This window comes from Amblyraja radiata, chromosome 10 (assembly GCF_010909765.2).
Source record: "Amblyraja radiata isolate CabotCenter1 chromosome 10, sAmbRad1.1.pri, whole genome shotgun sequence".
Taxonomy (NCBI): Eukaryota; Metazoa; Chordata; class Chondrichthyes; order Rajiformes; family Rajidae; genus Amblyraja; species Amblyraja radiata.
In genome coordinates, this window is record NC_045965.1 from 34,476,936 (window position 1) to 34,502,450 (window position 25,515).

Sequence of the window (25,515 nt, forward strand, 5' to 3'; positions counted from 1 at the left end):
TCGCCTTGGGAGCAAATGCGGCAGAGATGAAGAAATGAAGGTTAGGAATAGCGTTCTTGCAAGAGGCAGGAAAGGGGGGGGGGGGGGGGGGGGGGGGGGGGAGTCGAGATAAATGTGGGAGTTTGTAGATCTATATAAATGGGGGTACTCACGACTTTACAAACCAAAAATGTAGTCATGGGCACTTGCATGGGGCACAGCCATGGTTCTTCCTCCAACCTCGTCTACTGCATCCAGTGTCCCCGATGTGGCCTCCCCTACATCGGCAAGACCAAGCATAGACTAAATGACTATTTTGCCGGACATTTGGACTCGGCCCGCCAAGGTCTACTGATCTCCTGGTTGCTAACTATTTTAATTCCTTTTCCCATTCCCATACCAACCTTTTCGATCCTGGGCCTCTTCCATTGCCAAAGTGAGGCTACATGCAAACGGGAGGAACAGCACCTCATATGGGCAACTTACAACCCATTTTGTCTCTTTTTCCTTTCTATCTTGATCCCATTTTACTTTTTTTAATTCAAACATTTATCAAATTTCACACGTGGGCTCTTCCTTCCCCTCTGATCTCACTTTGATTGTAAACTTTTAATACCATTGTTTAAGGGGATTCAGTGATTTTACACCACCATTTCATTTTTAATTGACCTGGTAAATGTAAAACATTGTCCCTAGTGGGCATAGGATAGTGTTAATGTGCGGGGATCGCTGGTTGGCATGGACCCAGTGGGCCGGAAGGGCCTGTTTCCACGCTGTATCTCTAAACTAAACGCCTCGATGTCCTTCCTGTAACCTGCATTTCCAACAACTTTATGGGAAAAACATTCGTCGGCTAATAACATGTTTAACTATCACTGTGCCCCATGTGGTACTCCAACAACTGTGCGTAATTTACTATTGCAATTAGAAATACTACTATAACAATTATATTCACAAAGTGAATATGCAAGTTGTTTAAACAAATTGACAAGACGCCATTAACTAATAGTTCCATGGAATTACTTTATTAAACCCCAAAAGCATTATGTTCTTTTTCTTTTTAGAGATGACGTTTCTTAGGGAGAGACAGTACATAAACTCTTTCAAAATACTGCTTGACAATACACATTAGGAATCAAAGGTAAACCAATGCTAAGCATTTGCATTTATATTAGATAAAAGGTAATATTTTCAGAATAACATAATACTTCCTGCTCGGGGGTTTCCTCTGGTACAGTGCAAACAAGATATGATGCAAATACTTTTATTGAAGGTTACTGAGGTTTATAAAGGCTGTTTAAACAAAAATAATAGGTTAGTGACCTACAATCAGTTATGAAAGTGGCTGTTCTGTACAAAAGCACCTGGCATATGATTGCTTAATTTGCTGGTCAGTGGGAAAATTATGTCATTTCTGTTGCTTTATTTTTTTAAAGATCAACAGAAGATGTTTCATAAGAAGCCTTTTGGAAAATGTAACTTCTCAACTGACAAATAAATAACTAATCATGAAGATAACGGTCAAGGGATCAAATCAAAATGAGCTCCATTCTTCAAGCTTTGTTACAAAAATCCACTTTAGGAATTTTTGAAAATTTATATTGCAAAATGTTGGGAGCATCTGTCCACTTGCAATACTCAAAATTGTAATCAAACAGATCGGGGCAGGAGAATGAAAAGATGGCCCTTAATTTCAGCCTTAACTTAATTACATACCATAAATCTGAAGTTTATGCTTCAGGCTCCAATTTATGTGGAGTAAATTAAACAGAAGTGAAGGCCCCCAGAAACAATCGCCGACTTGGTACAGGATGCGCACAATAGTTGTGTTTCAGATTCATTATTATGATAAATTAAAGCTGTATGTGCAATTTTTTCCTGCAGCCAGGGCTGTAAGTTATTCCACAGGTTTGGAAAATTAGTAAGAAACAATAGCAAAGCAATAATGATAAAAAGAATCCTTGCTTTCAGATATGGTTGAGAAAGCTGACGGAAGAATATAGGATAACGAGGGATAAAATTGGTCCATTAGAGAGTCAGAGTGGCCAACTATCTGCAGAGCCAAAAGAGATGGGGGAGATATTGAACAGTTTCTTTTCTTCGGTATTCACCAAGGAGAAGGATATTGAATTATGTGAGGTAAGGGAAACAAGTAGAGTAGCTATGGAAACTATGAGGATCAAAGAAGAGGAAGTACTGACACTTTTGAGAAATATAAAAGTGGATAAGTCTCCAGGTCCGGACAGGATATTCCCTAGGACATTGAGGGAAGTTAGTGTAGAAATATCAGGGGCTATGGCAGAAATATTTCAAATGTCATTAGAAACGGGAATAGTGCCGGAGGATTGGCGTACTGCGCATGTTGTTCCATTGTTTAAAAAGGGGTCTAAGAGTAAACCTAGCAATTATAGACCTGTTAGTTTGACGTCAGTGGTGGGCAAATTAATGGAAAGAATACTTAGAGATAATATATATAAGCATCTGGATAAACAGGGTCTGATTAGGAACAGTCAACATGGATTTGTGCCTGGAAGGTCATGTTTAACTAATCTTCTTGAATTTTTTGAAGATGTTACTCGGGAAATTGATGAGGGTAAAGCAGTGGATGTTGTGTATATGGACTTCAGTAAGGCCTTTGACAAGGTTCCTCATGGAAGGTTGGTTAAGAAGGTTCAATGGTTGGGTATTAATGGTGGAGTAGCAAGATGGATTCAACAGTGGCTGAATGGGAGATGCCAGAGAGTAATGGTGGATGGTTGTTTGTCAGGTTGGAGGCCAGTGACGAGTGGGGTGCCACAGGGATCTGTGTTGGGTCTACTGTTGTTTGTCATGTACATCAATGATCTGGACGATGGTGTGGTAAATTGGATTAGTAAGTATGCAGATGATACTAAGATAGGTGGGGTTGCGGGTAATGAAGTAGAGTTTCAAAGTCTACAGAGAGATTTATGCCAGTTGGAAGAGTGGGCTGAAAGATGGCAGATGGAGTTTAATGCTGATAAGTGTGAGGTGCTACATCTTGGCAGGACAAATCAAAATAGGACGTACATGGTAAATGGTAGGGAATTGAAGAATGTAGGTGAACAGAGGGATCTGGGAATATCTGTGCACAGTTCCATGAAAGTGGAATCTCATGTAGATAGGGTGGTAAAGAAAGCTTTTGGTGTGCTGGCCTTTATAAATCAGAGCATTGAGTATAGAAGTTGGGATGTAATGTTAAAATTGTACAAGGCATTGGTGAGGCCAATTCTGGAGTATGGTGTACAATTTTGGTCGCCTAATTATAGGAAGGATGTCAACAAAATAGAGAGCGTACAGAGGAGATTTACTAGAATGTTGCCTGGGTTTCAGCAACTAAGTTACAGAGAAAGGTTGAACAAGTTAGGGCTTTATTCTTTGGAGCGCAGAAGGTTAAGGGGGGACTTGATAGAGGTTTTTAAAATGATGAGAGGGATAGACAGAGTTGACGTGGAAAAGCTTTTCCCACTGAGAGTAGGGAAGATTCAAACAAGGGGACATGACTTGAGAATTAAGGGACTGAAGTTTAGGGGTAACATGAGGGGGAACTTCTTTACTCAGAGAGTGGTAGCTGTGTGGAATGAGCTTCCAGTGAAGGTGGTGGAGGCAGGTTCGTTTTTATCATTTAAAAATAAATTGGATAGTTATATGGATGGGAAAGGAATGGAGGGTTATGGTCTGAGCGCAGGTATATGGGACTAGGGGAGATTATGTGTTCGGCGCGGACTAGAGGGGTCGAGATGGCCTGTTTCCGTGCTGTAATTGTTATATGGTTATATGTTATATGGTTATAAGAAGGGTCTTAGCCCGAAACGTCACCCATTCCTTCTCTCCAGAGATGCTGCCTGGCCCGCTGTGTTACTCCGGCATTTTGTCACTATCTTTGAAAAAGCCTTGGTTGATTAGAAGAATTTATGAAGAGAGATTCTTCAGCCACAAATACCTGGTAAGAGCCAGACAAATAGACAATAAGAGAGAGAGATATAAGAGATTGCAGATGCTGGAATATAAACAGAAGTCATTTTTGAGTGAAAAACAGACAACAGTTCAGGATTCTTTTTCAGGCTGAAGCTCTTGACCTGAAATAATGTCTGAACATTTCTCTCAACAGATGCTGCTGGCCCGCTGAATTCCTCCAGTACTTTATTGACGATGAGAAGGTACTGCTTATGAGCTTTATTACATGAAATAAGCCCCTAAATGTCAACAGATTGCCACAAGAAATTTAATTATTAATATTCTGTAAAGGTCCATCATCATTTTCTTCCTCAGGTATTCTGTGGTTTTATTCATGATGCCAGGAACATCTATAACTTTTTAACCACATTCTTAACCCTGCCACATCCACCAAACACCAATTCTCTACTCCTACAAAAATGTAGCACTACCCACTTGCCAGCAAAAAAATAATATGCCACCTCTCTGGCCAATTAGAAATTGTGCCCTTCTTGATTAGTACAGGTGTCAGAGGTTATAGAGAGAAGGCAGGATAATGGAGTTAGGAGGGAGATAGATGAGCCATCATTGAATGGCGGAGTAGACTTCACAGTACAATTACTTCCAGTTAGAAAATTACTCTTTCTCTATTATTTTCAATTTCCTGTTATCTATTTTGCTGGGATTATCCTTAGATTTTTTTTCCATTAGAGGAAACTTGCAATTTTCCAATCAACGCACACCACCCTTCTATCCTCAGATGTTTGGAGGCTTATGACCAAATTCCCTGCATTTCCTTCCATACTTTCCTCAGTCAGTAATATAGGATGCAAAGCATCAAACCTAGGTGATTTATCCATTTTAAATGTATCTGCTATTTATTGATCATTAGTACATTCAGAATTTTAACTTCACTGTCCTTTTCTGATGTTCCAACATAGATTCTTCCATGTTAAAGATTTTGTACGCAAGGCAATCTTTCTCCAAAAGCTGGAATCAAATCTGGGCAGCCAAATAATGTAACTGGACAATGGATCTTAGAAGGACGAGGGAGAATCTCATTGAAACTTACTGAATAATGAAAGGCCGAGATAACGTTGATGTAGAGTGGACGTTTCCACTAGTAGAAGGATGTGGAGGTCAAGTCTTTGGATTTAAAAAAATCGAGATTGATAGGTTCTAGATTAATAAGGGTATCAAAGATTATGGGGTGACCATCCCCCACTGCACATAAATGGAGAAAGAGTGGATAGAGTCTCCAGTTTCAGGTTTCTGGGCACCCACATCACTCGTGGTCAACCAACATAAACTGTCTGGTTAAGAAGGCACAACAACAGCTTCACTTCCTAAGAACACTCAGGAAAGTAAACTTGCCGCAACAGCCGCTAGTCTCCTTCTACCGCTGCTCCATTGAGAATGTCCTGACACATGGTATCCTGGTACGGTATGCCAACAGTTCTGTGGCTGTCAAGTGGGGCTCTGCAGATAGTCATCAACACAGCCCAGAAGATCACCCGCCTGCCTGCCCTGGAAGGCATCTATATCCCCCGTTGCCTGCGGAAGGCATCCTGTATCCTGCATTTCACCCGGCCCATCCCTTGTTTGCCCTTCTGCCCTCAGGAAAATGCTACGTTCATCAAAGCGCACACCACAAGACTACTAAACAGTTTCTACCCTAAGGCCATCACCACACTGAACTCTGCACTGAAAGCACATCCCCCATAGTCAATATTTATACTGTACAATACCTACCTTTGTGCAATACTGATATATTCATTTATAATATTTATTTTTATAATACTATGCTGTGCTGTTAGTTTATTGTTATTTTTTATCATGTACATTTGAGCTCCGCTCAGGCAGTGCACCTGAATTTTGTTGTATGCACCACCACAAGGACAATAAAGTAATAAAGTCAAGTATAAATTCGTCTTTGTACATTTCTCGGTAGGAAAGTGGGATAACTGAGCCAGTGTGTGCCAGAGTGGTATTCATTGGACTTGATGGGCCATAGGGCCTGTTTCCAAGCAGTATCTTTCAATCAATCTTGCACTGACAGGCTTCACTTTGAGGAGTAACAACTACTCTTTAAGATTTTTGCATTCTCTAATTTGGCGAAATAGTGTTAAGATTTATCTGTTGGTCATTTCTGCTTCTTTGTCCATTTAATATATTTGTCCATTTTTCAAAAAAAGATGAAATTTGTCTTTATTTGGAGCTGTACTTTTGTATTTGTTATTTTCATTAAATATGGGCTAAATTACTTTTGGTTAGAACTTTAAAACAATAAAATTTTCTTATAAATTCTGCTTCCAGAAATAGTATTTATATTGCAATTTTGTCTATGGATGTATGTAAAAAGGGATGATAAAAATAAATTAGTAAAGCTTACTTGCAAGTTTACAAATTTTAAATTTTCTTCAGAAAGGTAATTGAAGATCTTGACTCAATCGTGGACAATTATACGTGGCAGGAACATCCATACAATTTAATCACACATGGATTTGGGCCTCAGAACATTAAGGTGGTTTTGAACTTGATAAAGGTACTTCTACAAGAATCACATCGAAAATCTGCATCCTGAAACAGGCAGACTGGACTATTGGAATTTGTATATTTTTAAATCAAAGTAGTGGAAATCACTTTTGTTTTCAGCCTGTTTATCCTATTAAATTCACATGTAACTAGCTTTGTCATGCATATTTGCAGAAATCCTCTTTTATAAGTAATTTATACAGAAGCCCCTCTCTATAATGTTAATGTGACATCTGTGGAATGCTATTGGAATGCTATGTGAGAAACATTGGAATGCTCTGTGAGAAATTGGGGTGAGTTTTGTTAGACAATTAGAAAATATTGTGTATACTTGTAGTGAGTGGCTACTGTACTTCAAAATAAAATGTATACCAAGAAAATAGTGTAAAAGACAAAATGGTTACTTGAATCAAATGAAGTATTTGCTGTTAAATTGTTAACACAAGTTTAAAAAAAGTTTAGTTGAGCAATTTTTAAAACTGATTTATATTAAGTGTTTACACAAGGCTAACTGAAGCTCTTCTGCCAATAGTAAATTCTATTTGAGATTGCAAAATTAATTTATAGTCACAGAAGTGCAAATTAATGGAAAAAAATTGAAACATTTGAAAGAAAACAATTATATGGCCATTCAGGTTTGCTATTGTTAATTGGTAATCAAATTAATAGAGAATTCCTGAAAAGGATCAAGTTTTGATATTATTGTTCAGTTGCAATTAATATTTTTGTGAATCTATACAATGAAAATGTAATGTAGTAAATAGTGTAATGTAGAGTAAAGGCAGATTATAATTATTCATTTTCCATCTGTGCGTTATAATTCAAAAATGTGATAGAGTCCATGACGTGAGAGTAAATTTTAAGTTGATAATTTTAATGAATGACCAATGGAAAGTGTGGCGTCAAGGATGACATTGTGTTGACAATGATTACACTGATCCTCGGAGTACGGTGAACTCACATAATATGGTTTGTTTCAAATGACGGGCAACAGTAACATGAAGGTGTAGGTAGGTCTGCGTGGGGGCACAGTCCCTCGTCGTCAGTGACGAGGCACAGTCCATCTTGGATTTGTCCCAGCAGCTCACTCTGGCCTCAAAAGGTGGTGCTGTTAGTCTCAGGCTTCTTGCAAGCTTGTGAAAAGATGTAAAATTAATAGGGGGTCTTCCACTTTCTCTCCCTTTCTCCCTGTCCCGTTTTCTCTCTTCCCCTGTCTAGAACTCCCAAGGATTTATAAGTAGTAGGGCTGACGAGCTGCAGTTCAGTTGATCCGATTCCAGCTAAATTGACATGGCTGTTACTTTCCCTGCGGCCTCAGTCCAGAGTGGTGATCCTTGGCTTCTTCTGGCTTGTCTGCCAGTGGTGGGGATCGGAGCAGTCCTTAGGGAAGACATGTCGTCACAAAGGGTTAATTATACAGGTCAACCACCAATTTTCCAACAACTTGTGGTTCAGCGCCTCCTTTAATCCGGACAAAATTGCGCAAGCACACTTGAAATCTCCCCCAGGAAGTCTCCCCAAAAATGTGGCATCTAGGCCGGGTGAGGCAGTCCACAATGGGACTTCCGCAGCCGATTTTATCCCCTAGGTTGTGGATCTGGAACTGCAGCCCCGGTTGGAGCCAGCGGATTTGTTCCCATAGCTAACATCTGCAGCAGATTTTGCAGACCGGTATCTTGGCCCCCCCAGCGGCCTAGGCGGAATTGGACTCTCAGAAGATTGCATTGAGTGGTGGGCACACTCGCCCTACCACATTTTCAGCGGATTCAACAGATCTCGGGTCATCGGTGTCGGCCTGGTAGTCCTGCCGAAAAAGCGGCATCTCGGCCCCGTGATCGACCGCTGACCCGGCCTTCATCGAGACTTCCAAGGGCAACTCGTCAACTGGCACCCAGGCAAGAAATGCAGATTTTGCTTTAAAATTAATTTACATTTAAAATTTGTGTTATTTGTTTCTAGCAATCCATGGTGCTTTTGAGACACGGGAGGGGTAAAAATGGTGGGTCAAAGGTGTATTGTATCATTATTACGTGACCTCTGTTGGTCCGGCAAAACGGATAATATGGCAAGGCTCTGGAACCAATGGTGTTGGACCATCAATGGTGGTTCTGTATTACAGGGGTTCAGCTGCAAAGTATCTTGTTCTGTGGATGTAACTTTTTTTTCCAAAGTAGGTACATCTGATGTCCTAATTATGTTAAAATCTAGTGAGGCACATTGCCACCACCTGAATCTGGCAGTGTGGGACTTCAGTGCCATCTTCTCACTGCTACCATTGGATCAGAGATTTAGACGTCTAAAGTCCCACACCGCCAGATTCAGGAACAGCGGCTTTCCTACAACGATCTGATTCTTGAACCGACCTGCACAATCTCAGCAGTGGAACACTGCTGCCCACGTCTTGCATTGCCATGGACTTGTTTTTGAATTGTGTTTGTACTAATGTCTTATTCGTGTTTTTGCATTTTTTTCATTTTCCCTGTCTTGTATAAATTATGTTTCGTTTTCATGGTATCAGTACCTCACTATACACGTGTATATGATGAACTTAAATTGCTTGGCTCCAGAATTTCCTTTGCAGGTTGGTGACATCTAGTGGTATAAAAAGATTATACACCACTTCCAATACCAAAATGAACACTGAGACCTCTAGTGTTAAGTCATAGTCAACACCAACATAGTCAAAATGGACCTAGATGCAGTGGAGAAAGTGAAAGAAATTATAGTGGGCAAGAATTGGAATTATTCTTATTGATGTTTTTCTATCTCTCTGCCGGTAAGTAAAAGTTTCAGAAAACCAGACACAAATATATAATACTATAATACCACAGCTTGTTATTTGAAATTGCTACACATATATATCCTATGTATTACAACAAATATATTTTTGTTCTGTGAGAGGTAGTCATTTTAGCCATGTATAAAGTATGAGCGACAATATTCAATAACACATTTCTCTCTCTATAGCAGGAGACGCATGATTCTTTGGGAATTGAGGTCAAACCAGATGATTAATTAAAGCAATCAGGATAATCAACATAATATAAAAGTAGTCCAGATATTGTGATAATATAGTCAACCAGTAGATTTCTCATTACTAATTAAGGTATATACTGTGTATAATTATAATTTGTTTTTGTATTATGGAAAGTGAAGATATTGGCCTTGAAAAGAGTTAAAGCAGATAAGTTTAGATCAATGGTAAATTGCTATTACCTATACTGCATTTGTTTAAAACCAAATCGAATGAAAATTCTGAAAACGTTATCATGCTGCCTTTTTGCCATTCCTTATTATAGGGGGGTTTCACGTAAGGTCACTGGGTCATAGGGCTTGACGCACGAAACCGCTCAATCCATCTGGAGGACATCCGTAACTTCCGGTATATGTTATTAATGCAAGAAACGCGTACTTTCCTACCTGTTAAAAACCGCCAAAATGTTGAATTTCTGCGCTGAAAGAAATTGTGGAAGTCGGGGTAAGTGTGAGAGACATGTACCCAACTTCAGAATTCCAAAAGTGAAGCGAAATGTAGGTAAAGAGAAGCGAGAGCTAAACGGGCAACAGCAGCTAAAGTGGTTGGCGAACATCGGCTGGGCAGATATCGGAATTGAAAATATTGGGGATTATCGCGTTTGCTCACTGCATTTCATCAACAGTAAGGCATTATTTGTGTTTTTTCTTGATTCCTTTGGTATCTAAAAAGTCTCAGAAGTGATAAATCTGGCTGTAAATTTTTCTTCAGATGCGTTTTCATTTTGTATGTAAAAACCCACTTGAGAACCATGGGCGATTTAAAAAATTTACAGCCACATTTATCACTTCTGAAACTTTTTAGATGCCAAAGGAATCAAGAAAAAACACAAATAATGCCTTAGTTGATGAAATGCAGTGAGCAAACGGCCAATGTTCGCTAAGCACTCTGGCTGTTGTTGTCTCTTCAGCTCTCACTTCTATCTACCGTCATTTCTCCTCACTTTTGGAATTCTGAAGTAGGCTAAATGTCTCACACACTTATCCATATAATTATCCATAATTATTTACAGCGCAAAAATTGACAATTTCAGCGGGTTTTAACGGGCCCGCTACGCTGGAAACAATGGTCAGTGCTCACCTGCAGTTCATCGCGTGTACTCCATTTGGAGTAGCGTAGCAACAGTACGGGTCATGGGTCGTGACCCAACTGCCGTGAAACCTCCCTATAGTCATGTTTTAAAAACAAGCATATGTTTATTTTTAAAAATCACTAGACCAAGGGGGATCCGCTGTGTCCCGTCCCCTCAACGCGCGGTTGTGGGGGGAGGGGGCAGCCTACGGAGTCACACACTAATCAACCCCTCACACACAAACACTACCCCCCCCCCCCAAACACACCAACATTAACTAACCACTCACACACACTAATCACCCCCACCCCCCCCCCCCCCACACACACACAAACCACCCCCATTGATATTATATTAATATTATACATTCACTCCTTTTACCCCATCCCCGATGCAGAGAGAGACACGGAGAGGGACACAGGGACACAGAGGCACAGAGAGGGACACAGAGGGACACAGAGAGGGACACAGAGAGGGGCACAGAGAGGGGCACAGAGAGGGACACAGAGAGGGACACAGAGAGGGGCACAGAGAGGGGCACAGAGGGACACAGAGAGGGACACAGAGAGGGACACAGAGAGGGGCACAGAGAGGGGCACAGAGAGGGGCACAGAGAGGGACACAGAGAGGGGCACAGAGAGGGGCACAGAGAGGGGCACAGAGAGGGGCACAGAGAGGGACACAGAGAGGGACACAGAGAGGGACACAGAGAGGGGCACAGAGAGGGACACAGAGAGGGACACAGAGAGGGACACAGAGAGGGACACAGAGAGGGGCACAGAGAGGGACACAGAGAGGGACACAGAGAGGGACACAGAGAGGGACACAGAGAGGGACACAGAGAGGGGCACAGAGAGGGGCACAGAGAGGGGCACAGAGAGGGACACAGAGAGGGGCACAGAGAGGGACACAGAGAGGGACACAGAGGGACACAGAGAGGGACACAGAGGCAGAGAGGGTGACAGAGGAAGAGGCACGGGGGGGAGAGAGGGGGGCGAGAGGGAGCATGAGGGGGGCGAGAGGGAGCATGAGGGGGGCGAGAGGGAGTGGGGTGAAGAGGGAGGGTTGGGAGAGTTTGAGGGGTTGGGCCGCATTGTCAGATGTGAGGGCTGGTTCTCGAACGCAATAATCACTCGCTCCCTCGCTCCCGGCAGCACGAGCAAGAAGACTTGCAGCGCGTGTGGTTAGTAGCGGGAGGGGGCGGGGGAAGGGGGTGACTTAACTCCGGATCTGCAGAACTTGCTCGTTCTTTCTGCGCCTTTTGAAGAACGGGGGGGGGGGGGGGGGGGGGCACGAGCCAGGTGTGCCATGAACAAAGGCATTGCGACGTCATCAGCTGGCCAGCTGTTAGATTTGAAAAAAAAGTCAGATTAGTGAACAATTTTAGTAATATATTCGGGAAATAACAGCGGCTGCAATAAGTTTCTCCAGCATTTTTGTGTACCTGCAATAGGAAGGAACTGCTGATGCTGATTTACACCGAAGATAGACACAAAATGCTGGAGTAACTCAACGGTTCAGGTTGCATCTCTGGAGAAAAGGAATCGGTGATGTTTCAGATCGAGACCCTTCTTCAGACTGAAACTCGGGGACGAGAGAATCTAAAGGTATGAAAAGATACAGAACAAATCAGAGATGGCACTGATGACTCAAGAAAGGTGGAGCTCACAATGATCCATTGTTGGCTGAGGAAGAGGTGATCATGAAGGAATATAAACAGTAAAACTAGCAAGACGACTAGGTTGGGGGGGGGGGGGGGGGCGCGAACGGAGGGAATGCAAGGGTTACTTTAAATTTGAGAAATCAAGAGAAATATGAGGTGCTGTTCCTCCAATTTACATGTAGCCACACTGACAGTGGAGGAGGCCCAGGTCAGTTTGGGAAGGGGAGTTGGGAAGTTCAATTTGGGAGATCACGTAGGCCAGGCATCTGGGAGATCGCATAGGCCATGTCCTACGCTATTTCTTTTTTTAAATTATTTAATTTTATTAGAAGTACAATCATATGGCACCAAAGTGCCTAATATATATTTTCATAATACATTTTATGTACAGCTTCTTTTTTGTTGTTGTTATATTAAAGAAAGATTAGAATAAGAAAAAGACGTTAGATAGTAAAGGATAGAAAGACGTGAGATATATAGTGTGTGAAGAAAAAGAAAAAAGACGAATGAGTGAAGAATGTTGAGAAAAAGAAAATAGAAAAAAGAGAATAAAACATTAAAAATCCTACGCTATTTCAACATGATCTTGATCGGTTGGGCAAGTGGGCTGAGGAATGGTTAATGGAGTTTAATGCAAATAAATGCAAGATTTTACATTCTGAGAAGTCAACCAGGGCAGGACAGGACCTTCATAGTAAATGGCAGAGTCCCAGAGACTGTTGTGGAGCAGAGGGATCTAGGGATGTAGGAATTTTGTTCCTTGAAAATGGCGTCATAGCTAGATGGGCTGGTCAAGAAGGCATTCAGTACATTGGTCTTCATCAGTAAGGGTAATGTGTTTAGAAGTTGGGATGTAACAGTTGCACAAGGTGTTGATGAGGCCCCATCTGGAGTATTCTGTTCAATTTTGGTCACCCTGTTAAGTAGGTATGTTACAATACTTACCTTCAGCGGCACTGCAATTCTGCCTCTGGCCGTGCGCGCGATTTTGGCGCCTTTGAGGGGTGTTTTTTCCTACCTTGTTCTGGATTATATTTGGTTGGAGTGCAAGCTTTTGCTGAAGGATCGTTCCGACTGCCGTTCTGTGTATTATTTTTTTTAAATCGCCCGACTAGTTCAATGCTGGAGTCATTTTAAAATCAGCTTCTAAAGCTGATAGGTGACAGGTAAAAGAAAGCCGTTTATTTTTATGTATAAAAGTGGTCCTTAAGATGCCTTTAATTCACATTTTAAGTTGCAAAACGTTGATTTAGTCCCCATACGAACCAGCAGTATTTTTCATGCCGATATGGGGGTCTAAATCACCGCAAACTGCAACGTTCCAAATGATCGCGTTCCAGAAAAACCCACACGCAAGTTGATTTAAATTGGCCATTAATTTACAGGTATTAAACATTAAATTCCTTCCATTTGGCCTATAAATCCATGACAATAAGATTTAAAAATTATGTTATATTGTGAATTCTTGTGTGAATGTTATTTGGACACTTAGGCTATTTACAAATGTTAATCTATTCTTAAGAAATTGATAGATGTTTAAATCTAGTAATTGAATTTTGTAATTAGCTACAATTAGGTAACTAACTAAATGTATGCTTTAATTTCAAGTCATCTAAGTAAGATTGCTTCATATTTGTTTCAGAATGCTTTAATCTATAATAACTGAAGATTTATTTTAGTTCTCTTAATTTTTAATAAAGTTATGGCCATTTGACTGTCCTCAATCACAGTTTTTGTGTTCAGTCAATGGAAAAGCAATAGGGAACAAGATGCTAATTTCCGAGTATGAAAATGACAAAACTTTTATAATACTGAAGATATGAAAGTGAATTAGGTGCCAAATTAAACTTTTTATGCTTTATCTGATGGGATAAATTACAGACTTGATTTTTAAAATCTCAAAATGTTATAACATTGCTATGTTAAGGGAAGGCTTTTGTTAAACTGGAAAGAAAGCAGAGCAGATTTATGAGGACGTTGCCAGGACTTGAGGCCATTAGTTATAAGCAGAGGAAGGTATGGCTAGGACTTTATTCCTCGGAGCACAGGGGGCTGAGGGCTGATCTTGTAGAGATGTATAAAATCATGAGGAGGAATAGAGTAAGTGCACTACGTATTTTACCCAGAGTTGGGAAATTAAGAACCAGAGGACATAAGTTTAAGGTGAGAGGGGAAAGATTTAGTGGGAACCTGAGGAACAACGTTTTTCACACAGAGGGTGGTGGGTTAACAAGCTCATCAGGAAGACTGGCTCCATCCTGGGAGTCAAGTTGGATTCATTGGAAGTGGTCTTGGAGGGGAGGATGCTGTCTTTGTTGCACAGGTGATTTGGGGCATTTATTTTGTTTTGCACTAATATTTGGGCTTTTTAGTTATTGAACTTTTCTTTGTTTCTTATGTTATCTACAGAGTACTATGTTTACAGGCCTGTTGTGTAAATTCATTGTTCTGTTTCACTATATATGACAAATAAAGACTCTTCATAATGTTGGTCTTATTTTACTATTTTTAAAGTATGGTGCACAGGAAACATTATATTTAACAATGATGTTCATTCTCCAAATTATAGTGTGGAACCAGGCCCTTCAGCCCAACTTGCCCACACTGACCCATATGACCCATCTACACTAATCCCACCTGCCTGTGTTTGGCCCATATCCTTCTAGACCTATCCTATCCATGTACCTGTCCAAGTTTTTTAAGCATTGATAGTATCTGTTTCAACTATTTTCTCTGGCAGCTAATTCCATACACCTGCCGCCCTTTGTGTAAAACAACATCTCTCAGGTATCTATACCTCTCACAATCTTATACACCTCTACAAAAAAACCCCCATCATCCTCCTGTGCTCCAAGGAATAAAGTCCTAGCCTGCTGCACCTCTCTTTATTTTCCTATAACAGAGTGACCAAAACTGAACACAATACTCCAAATGTAGCCTCACCAATGTTTCGTATGACTGTAACATAACATCCCAACTTCTATGCTCGGTACCCTGACTGATGAGGGCCAATGTGACAAAAGTCTTCTTGACCACTCATAATGATACTCTCAAGGATATGTGCATGCACACCGAATTCAATCTGCTCTCGAACACTCCCTAGAGCAATTAGATAGCCAGAATAACTTTTCTCCCAAACTATTTAGATAGATGTTTGGGGAATTTTCCAGCAGCAGCCCATAATCATCAAAGACTTGAAATATAACTATTTGAAGTGCAATTCTGCATTCCGATAAGGGCGTCTACTGCTGTCACGGGAAGTTGGAACCCTGTGTTCCCTCCTGGCCGTGCACTTCCTCATTTGCGTCAAAGATTGACAACCTGATTAACCAATTAAAATATAGGAGCACAATCGGCTGCAGATTAATTTAAGATATTAATGTATCAGTCGTACCTGAGATAATAATGTCCTGTCGCGGCATTATACATCTCAGTACCTATGGCAAATCAGTTGCGAAATGGCAAGACCAGGCATTAAATTAAAGAACAATCTGAATATTTTATGAAAATATCCTTTTCGAATGTTTTTCTTTCAAACGTGCCCTTGGAATAAATTAAGGCAATTATTACAAATGCTTTTCAAATTGAACATGAGAATCCTGCACCTCTTGGATTCATTTATCTATTAATCCCTTTGCACCTTGCCCGGGTACTTGCGTTCGCTATAAACCGACCACAAATGTTGCTACTATCTACCTGTCATGAGACGATGTCTCATTGAGGATGAAGAGGGAGGGATTTGGACTACTGTTACGACGTGTCTCTTGAATGGATGCTGGAAGTGTCAATCTATACGAGGAAAGCCAATCCTAATATGCAGTTGTACTTGCTTGGAGTAGCCATTCAAGTGGTGTTCTGTGTCATGATTTCCTTGCTGGCTCAGGTGCACTACGACGGAAGAGTGCAGGGGAAAGTTAAAATAAGTTATCGCCTTTAATGATCTGAAACCTCTACGCAAGTGACTTAAACCAAATGGAAGTAAATAAATCCGACCAGTGCGATAGTTTGATAATTTGGGTAAGTGTGTTCCCACGAACTAAAATCAGCCGCTCTCATTTTGCAGGTCCCGCACTCCCTTCAACTCACCTGTGGTGTCCTCCGTACAGGTATGATCCCAGCCTTACGAACAGCCATTGCACCCTGAGTCAGGGCGATTGCCTTCGCGTTTTTCCCCCGCTGAAATACACAATTAACGTGGCGCTATCACTAAGTTTATGGGGTATTTCCAACGTCATATGATATAGTGTAATAACCATTCCGCACAAGGTGTTTTAATGGGGGGGGGGGGGAATCAGCCTATAGGCCTACACTCATAAACAGGAACGTATTTATCCATTGCCAATATTACTGATGTAATCCATCGTATTCAATTTAAATGAAATCTTTGCACGTGTTGATTTAAAAAAAAAGTTCTAAATTAAGTTCTAAATACAGTAAAACTACAAGGATTCAACATGCTCGAGATGTTAGTGACAGATTGGCAGGATTCAGATGGAAAATGAATGTTATTTTATATTAATGCATCAACAGGCTTCTAATTCACTTAAAAAAAATACGTTACAAAGTGTTATGATTTTTCCAGTGAATCTGGTCATTTGAAAGGAAAAGTGGGAACCAGGCCTGGTGGGTGGAAAGGAAGCGGTGGGTGGAAAGGAAGCGTGGGAACTGGGGCCCGCTAAGTAGGAAGGAGTATCACCTGGTGAGTTAAGGGCAAAACCATAGGGATATAACCTATATTGTCAGCCAATTGTAAGAGATAATGTAGTTGACAGAACTGGCCCTCTTAACAGATCCAGTTCTGCTTTCCCTTTCTCTAGTCCCCTTGTAAAATCAAATGTAGGATGCAATACTTGGACCATGTGTTTGTATAGGAGGGTTCAGTTCTGCTGTAGATTGATGAAGATGAACATCTGACTCTACGCTCTTGAGAAATGGTAAGTTGGTCCAATAACTGGGTTACAGGTTCAATTTCTTTGTTCAGAAGGACAATCTACTTTAACCCAAAACACTGTCACAATGGAATCAGTGTAAAGGATATTCAATACAAAACTAACTCATTCCAACAAAGTATAGATTTAGAATAGAATTAACTTGGTGTTTGTCCAACCATATTTTCTTTACATATGTCAACTGCTTTTAATAATAGTACATTTACTAAAATAGTCGAATGATTGATTACAGTACTTATATTTCCATAAAATCAGTTTGTTATAATTGTCACACATCTATTAAGTTGTTTGCTAAACACCAATCAAACCAGCCCAATTTAAGGATGTAGAAGCAGAATTAATGTAACAGGCCATTGATCTTTTTTTTTCACATTTTCAACAGTCTGAAATCATAACTCCATTACACTCACCACAGATTCAGCCTTGCCTAATAAGAACGAACTGAAGCAGATTTAGCCCCTATGCCAATTTGGCCACTAAATTAGTTCATGACAGACTATTTATCTCCACACCTAATCTTATCCCTTGATTCACCTAATATTCAGTAAATCAATTAATCTCTGCCTTAAATTACTACAAATCTGTGGACAATTCTCCAGCTGCAGCCTTACCAATACCGTATTTATTTCCAGCATATATCATTATTACTCTTATACTCTAATCCTCTTTCAGTCGACCAAAATACATTTTGCCTTCCTGATTGCTTGTTTAACATGCATATTAATTAAGTGGTTTCCACACATAACCACCAAGGTCTTTGTGAATGCAAACCCTTTAGCATCTCAGTGTTTAAAAATATTCTTTTTTTTTCATTTTGTTTTTACCAAAGTAGATTTCAACACAATTTTTCACATTACATTCTGTCAGTAATGTCCTTTCCCATTTATTTCAGATATGTACATCCACAAAGCTTCTCTGCATCCAACTTATTGATACAAATTATGAAGAATTGCCCTAACCCACCCGTTTAGTTGCACCCTCCCAATCAAACAGTGACCTATTGATTCAAATGTTTTCAGCTCATCGACCAATGATAACCATTTCCAGTCAATGTAACATTTTCATTTGATATATATGTAGATCACAATGAGAATTTGATACAGATTTAGATTGTTCAAAAAGTGGATACATTTCAAAATTATGCCACTACAACAGGCATAATACAAGTTGTAAAACAAAGGTTGAGTATATTTACTGGATTGCCCAAATAAGACACATCTTTTTGTTTATAGGAAGTATATAACACGACGAGTAAGCTCCACATATAACTGGTTGATTAAATAACACAGGAATATATGATATATTTCAAATCAATAATTGTGATTATGATCATTTAAATGACTGAAATCTCTTTGTAAACAATATCCCATGAACCATTGAAGAGACATTCTGAAATTTAAACTCAAAGTATATTGCATCAAGCCTGCGGCTTTTTTCTTTTAATTGTAATATGAAACAGGTCAGATCTCAAAATGATAAAAAGGTTTCTAGAATTTTTATTATTACACTCATAAAATAATTCTAGTCAGTTTGGACAAGAAAAATGTTCTCATTCATTCCGATATAACACCTCATTATACATACATATAAAACTTTAGAAATTGTTCAATATACATTAATGAACTTCACAGAAGTTGAGTTACAGTAAAGATGATTTGTTCAGCTGAGTCTATTGAACCTCTCTGCAAGATAAAATCAGGTAGCTGCATTCTTCAATTTCACCCCACAACCTGATAATTTTCCTTTTGATTAATTGGATCAGATCACATCTAACCCAGCCTATACCCACGGTCACGGGTTGTTTAATAATAATAATAATAATAAATTTTATTTAATGGGCGCCTTTCAGACATCTCAAGGACACCTTACATAGTAATCGGAATAAAAACATATAATCGGAATAGAACAAGTAAAAAAGACATCACAGAGACACAAATTAAAAACAGAATTCAGTCCAAAAACAGAAAATCAAAAACACAGTGTGAAGAGAGAGCAGCGGCAGCCAAAGCGCGCCAGCGTCCACTCTCCCTTCACTGCAGCCATCTTGGACACAGACCTACAGGACTACAATTAGACAAAAAAATCATCCCCCCACAGTGGGTAGCACTGTGGGGGAAGGCACAATGTCCAGTCCCCACCCCATGTTCACCCCAAAGTCAGGCCTATTGAGGCCACCGCATTTGCCTCTACGGAGGCCCGATGTCCCTGGCCGTTCTCACCGGGTGGTCTTGCCCCGGCGTCGGGAGAGTCCTTTCGGCGGCTGGGCCACCTGGAATGGCCGCTTCCAAGTTGGAGCCCGCGGCTGCCGAAGCCGACAAGGCCGCGCCGGTTTGGAGCTCCCAGGCTCCCGATGATAAAGTCGGCGCCGCCTCTCCGCACTGCCGCCTCTCCGCACTGCCGCCTCTCCGCACTGCCGCCTCTCCACTCGCCGCCTCTCCGCTCCGCAGACCCGCAGCCCGGAGATGTTGCTCTCGGCGGTCCAGCTCGCCAGAGCTCCAGCGCGTCGCTCCAGCGCGGCGACCCAGGCAAGGCGTCGCCCACTCCACTCCGCTCCAGCGCTCCAACGCTGTGCCGCCGCCGAGGCCGAGGTGCTGGGAGGTCCCCGCCAGGAAACGGCGCTCCAAGCCCGCAGGTAGGCCACGAGGACGGGTCGACGGGCAGCCCGGAGAAAAGGCTGCCACACCGACCAGGTAGGGACCTAGAAATAAAGTCACACCTACCCCCCCACATTAAAAGACCATATCCCCTACAAACAAAAAAACAGGACTCACTAAAAACTATAAAAAAAACGAATTTAAAACGGACGGCTGCTGGCTAGCAGCCGTTCACCAAGATGGCTCCTCCTCCTCCTGTTTAGCAAGGGAGCACAACCCAAGGCCCTATCCACTGACTGACCTGATGATCAAAGACATTTAGAAGCAGTTGAAAATATATATTTTTAACAATGATTAATCTACCATTAATTAAAAGTTAAATATATTGTGAAATATATTTTTTAAACATAGCTAAACTGAACTTTTGAGTTCATTAGTGAATGTGGCCATGCAAAATGGGGCAGATGTGGTTTATGAGAAACTTAGGGGTCAGATCTGAGAATGTATCCAGCCTCTCAGTTCAGTAAATTCATTCAGTCAGATAATTCCAGAATGAATGAATGAATACGTTTATTGGCCACATATAAAGAATTTGCTTTGGTGCTCCGCTCGCAAGTAACAACACGACATACAGTAAACAATTAAGAATAAAACATAAAACATTAAAACATTAAGAATAAAACATTATAGTTTAAACATGTGAATGAAATAAAATACCAGAGCAAAAGGAGGCTACAGACTTTGGATTATTGAGTGGAGCTACTGCTCGTGGAATAAAGCTGTTTTTATGTCTGGCTGTGGCAACTTTGACAGTCCAGAGTCGCCTTCCAGAGGGAAGTGATTTGAAGAGTTTGTGGCGAGGGTGAGAGGAGTCAGAGATGATCTTACTCGCTCGCTTCCTGGCCCTTGCAGTGACAAACAGTTTGTAACCACCCAGCATGATATGGACTCTTATCCAGTTCTGTTATGAAGATGCCTCCTCTACTCTCCCTGACAGTATAATTGCAACTAATTGTAGTGTTAATTGCAAATAATTGTGGTGTTAGGGTGCTGCGAGTAGGCTGCCCTGCCAGCAGCGTGTTTGTTATTTCGACGTTTTTTGTTTTTTTGGTGTGTCTAAATGTTAGTTTAGGTGTCTCTTGGTATGTCTTGTGTGTGTGTGTGTGTGTGTGTGTGTGTGTGGGGGGGGGGGGGGGGGGGGGGGGGGGGGGGTGGGGGGGGGGGGGTGGCGGGGGGGGGGAGCCGCTTTCAGTTGACTTTGACTTTAAAAGTCAAGCCTTGGCATGATGACATCAGATGATGACACCAGCTCAGCATTAACTCTGAAATCTCCTTTTTATCTTCTGTGTAGCACATGTTAATCTGGCAGATTTATATTTTTATTAACGGAATTCCAGTTATCCTTCAGTATGTTTTATCTGTATGTATGTGTATGTATATTAAAACATGTAATGAGCATCCCAGGAGTACAGATTTATTCATTGAAGAGCACAGATAAGAGTAATGTTACATTGAACTTTTCAACGCTGTCCATTAGCACCCTAAATTCCACAATAATTCAAATCTCTTTATTTCAATATGTCACCCACAACAAATTAACCAAGGACATTACCTAAATTAAGAATAACATAACATCAGGTTTGGATTGCATGCCGTCTCGAAGCACAATGACTTTAAGCACAATGGATATAAGCCAACATAAGACACTTTTGGAATTAATTCATTTTTTCATGGATATGGGCAGAGATTTTAATGTTGTTGAAGAAATATCACTCAATAGAGTCATAGAGAGATACGGTGTGGAAACAGGTCCTTTGGCCCAACTTGTCCACACCGGCCAACATGTCCCAGCTACACTAGTCCCACCTGCTTGCATTTGGCCCATATCACTCCAAACCTGTCCTATCCATGTACCTGTTTAACTGTTTCTTAAAACGTTGGGATAGTCCCTGCCTCAACTACCTCCTCTGGCAGCTTGTTCCATACACCCACCACCTTTTGTGTGAAAAAGTTACCCCTCAGGTTACTATTAAATATTTTCCCCTTCACCTTGAACCTATGTCCTCCAGTCCTCGATTCACCTACTCTGGGGCAAGAGACTGTTCATCTACCCGATCTATTCCTCTCATGATTTTATACACCTCAATAAGATCTCCGCTCATCCTCCTGCACTTGCAAGGAATAGAGTCACAGCCTACTCAACCTCTCCCTATAGCTCAGACCTCTGGCCCTTGCAACATCCTTGTAAATCTCTGTTTTCTTTCCAGCTTGACAATATCTTTCCTATAACATTGTGCCCAGAACTGAACAGAATACTCTAATTGCAGCCTCACCAACGCCTTATACAACTGCAACATCACCTCTCAACTTCTATACTCAATACTCTGACTGATGAAGGCCAATGTGCTAAATGCCTTTTTGACCATCCTATCTACCTGCGACTCAATCTTCAAGGAACCATGCACCTGCACTCCTAAATCCCTCTGCTCTACAACATTCCCCAGAGCCCTACCATTCACTGTGTAGGTCCTGCCCATGTTAGACTTCCCAAAATGTAACACCTCGCATTTCTCTGTGAGGCGTTCACTCAATGAGCGGTTGTTATCTCAAAATCTCTGCCTAAATAGATGGAAACTCTCAGTATTTGAAATAGAAATACTTGGATGGATATTTAAAGAGCTATAAGACTATGGGCCAAGAGGTGGCAAGGGAGATGAATTTTGGCCAGCATTGATCCAATGGGCAACTTGACCTCTTTGTGTCTGTAAATTTCTATAATTCTAGGAAAGAAATTAGAAACTATCTGTTGCTAGATGTCTCTTAATCGGCAATTAGATTGATTCCTGCCACTGTTCTAGATCATGACGTGGATTTCAATCCAAGCCAGGCACTATTAATATGTTTGTTGGATTGTATGAAAAGTGGAATATGTCATGTTCTTAATCAAAATAACTGGAACCTTCAGGATGTACAGGGTCTTGGTGAGACCACACCTGGAGTATTGCATACAGTTTTGGTCTCCTAATCTGAGGAAAGACATTCTTGCCATAGAGGGAGTACAGAGAAGGTTCATCAGACTGATTCCTGGGATGGCAGGACTTTCATATGAAGAATGACTGGATAGACTCGGTTTGTACTCGCTAGAATTTAGAAGTTTGAGGGGGGATCTTATAGAAACGTACAAAATTCTTAAGGGGCTGGACAGGCTAGATGCAGGAAGATTATTCCCGATGTTGGGGAAGTCCAGAACAAGGGGTCACAGTTTAAGGATAAGAGGAAAGTCTTTTAGGACCGAGATGAGAAAATCATTTTTTACACAGAGAGTGGTGAATCTGTGGAATTCTCTGCCACATAAGGTAGTTGAGGCCAGTTCATTGGCTGGATTTAAGAGGGAGTTAGATGTGGCCCTTGTGGCTAAAGGGATCAGGGGGTATGGAGAGAAGGCAGGTATGGGATATTGATTTGGATGATCAGCCATGATCATATTGAATGGCGGTTCAGGCTCAAAGGGCTGAATGGCCTACTCCTGCACCTATTTTCTACGTTTCTATGAAAATTGTCAGAACAGTGGAAACATTTGATCATGTTTGAGCTTGTTATTCGCATGATTTGGCAATGATGTGACATTTTATTTGAGATATCTGAATGCATGATTTCTGACGCCTTTCTTTGGTGTTACTCCCAACCTGTTTAGCCTGTTCTACAATGCTATGCCAGATATCCTGAAGCAGTATAACTTACAAATTGTTCTGCATTTTACAGATTAGCTTACAAACTTAAAGCACACGGCATTGGGGGTTCAGTATTGATGTGGATAGAGAACTGGCTGGCAAACAGGAAGCAAAGAGTAGGAGTAAACGGGTCCTTTTCACAATGGCAGGCAGTGACTAGTGGGGTACCGCAAGGCTCAGTGCTGGGACCCCAGCTATTTACAATATATATTAATGATCTGGATGAGGGAATTGAAGGCAATATCTCCAAGTTTGCGGATGACACTAAGCTGGGGGGCAGTGTTAGCTGTGAGGAGGATGCTAGGAGACTGCAAGGCGACTTGGATAGGCTGGGTGAGTGGGCAAATGTTTGGCAGATGCAGTATAATGTGGATAAATGTGAGGTTATCCATTTTGGTGGCAAAAACAGGAAAGCAGAATATTATCTAAATGGTGGCCGACTAGGAAAAGGGGAGATGCAGCGAGACCTGGGTGTCATGGTACACCAGTCATTGAAAGTGGGCATGCAGGTGCAGCAGGCAGTGAAGAAAGCGAATGGTATGTTAGCTTTCATAACAAAAGGATTTGAGTATAGGAGCAGGGAGGTTCTACTGCAGTTGTACAGGGTCTTGGTGAGACCACATCTGGAGTATTGCGTACAGTTTTGGTCTCCAAATCTGAGGAAGGACATTATTGCCGTAGAGGGAGTGCAGAGAAGGTTCACCAGACTGATTCCTGGGATGTCAGGACTGTCTTATGAAGAAAGACTGGATAGACTTGGTTTATACTCTCTAGAATTTAGGAGATTGAGAGGGGATCTTATAGAAACGTACAAAATTCTTAAGGGGTTGGACAGGCTAGATGCAGGAAGATTGCTCCCGATGTTGGGGAAGTCCAGGACAAGGGGTCACAGCTTAAGGATAAGGGGGAAATCCTTTAAAACCGAGATGAGAAGAACTTTTTTCACACAGAGAGTGGTGAATCTCTGGAACTCCCTGCCACAGAGGGTAGTCGAGGCCAGTTCATTGGCTATATTTAAGAGGGAGTTAGATGTGGCCCTTGTGGCTAAGGGGATCAGAGGGTATGGAGAGAAGGCAGGTACGGGATACTGAGTTGGATGATCAGCCATGATCATATTGAATGGCGGTGCAGGCTCGAAGGGCCGAATGGCCTACTCCTGCACCTAATTTCTATGTTTCTATGTTTCTATCTCTGTCACCTCCTCCAGCCCAGCAAACGTTGAAATATCCTACTCTCCATTTCTTGCCCTGTTAAGACTTCTTCCTTGAGTCTCATTTTAATCACAAAGTGGTTGTACCTTATGCTACAGTAACAAAAGTTTCCAGAATTCACATTTATATTTTCTGTTCAGACACCCAGCATCATGCAGTGTTTTGAGAGGCTGGTCAAGGCGTATATCAACTCTAGCCTGCAAGAATTTGCACATGTATCTCACATGCTCAAAATCAAGAGGCCTTCTTCATGAGGCTAAGATTTTATCATGATTTCAGTGGATCTTCCATATAGATAATTAGGGCAATAAAAGTTATGTTAGTAGCCAATCAAAAAAATAGAACTGAAACAATCTAAGGGATCCATCTTTCATCCATATAGTAGTAAGAATGTTAAGAAATTAGCTCCTTAAACTTGTTGTTGTTTCATTGAGAATATTATGAATATTTCTGCACAAATCTGCCTTTTCTCCCAATTTGTTTACCAAAGATATTTCAGTCTCATGTTGAAGATTAACAATTAATTTAGCGCAAGTTGTATTTTCAGAAGGTAGTGCAACTATCTTTCAAGATTTACACGTGGATGTGTTTCCTGAATCCACTCCAGAAAAGTCTGTTTTAATGTTGACTTGCCTTGTGTTAAACTCTTCAGACAATGGAAATAGTCTCCCGCCATTGTTTCCCTTAAATAATGAATAATTCAACTAAATTACTCTTAACTATTATATTCCAGAAAATTCAATCCTCCTAATTTAATCCCTGTAGTCTAGGTAACATTCTGGCCAATCTATAC

The 25,515-nt window shown here is 41.1% G+C and overlaps 1 protein-coding gene across 1 annotated transcript in view; it reads left to right on the forward strand.

Annotated features, from left to right (window-relative positions):
• The first annotated feature begins 16,068 nt into the window (after positions 1-16,068).
• Positions 16,069-25,515, forward strand: part of hook1 (hook microtubule tethering protein 1) — a 63,246-nt gene continuing 53,799 nt past the window's right edge. Inside the window, exon 1 of the mRNA XM_033028524.1 lies at positions 16,069-16,254. Within this exon, the coding sequence (XP_032884415.1) occupies positions 16,210-16,254 (45 nt within the window). The 5' untranslated portion in view covers positions 16,069-16,209. The remainder of the gene's footprint in view (positions 16,255-25,515) is intronic.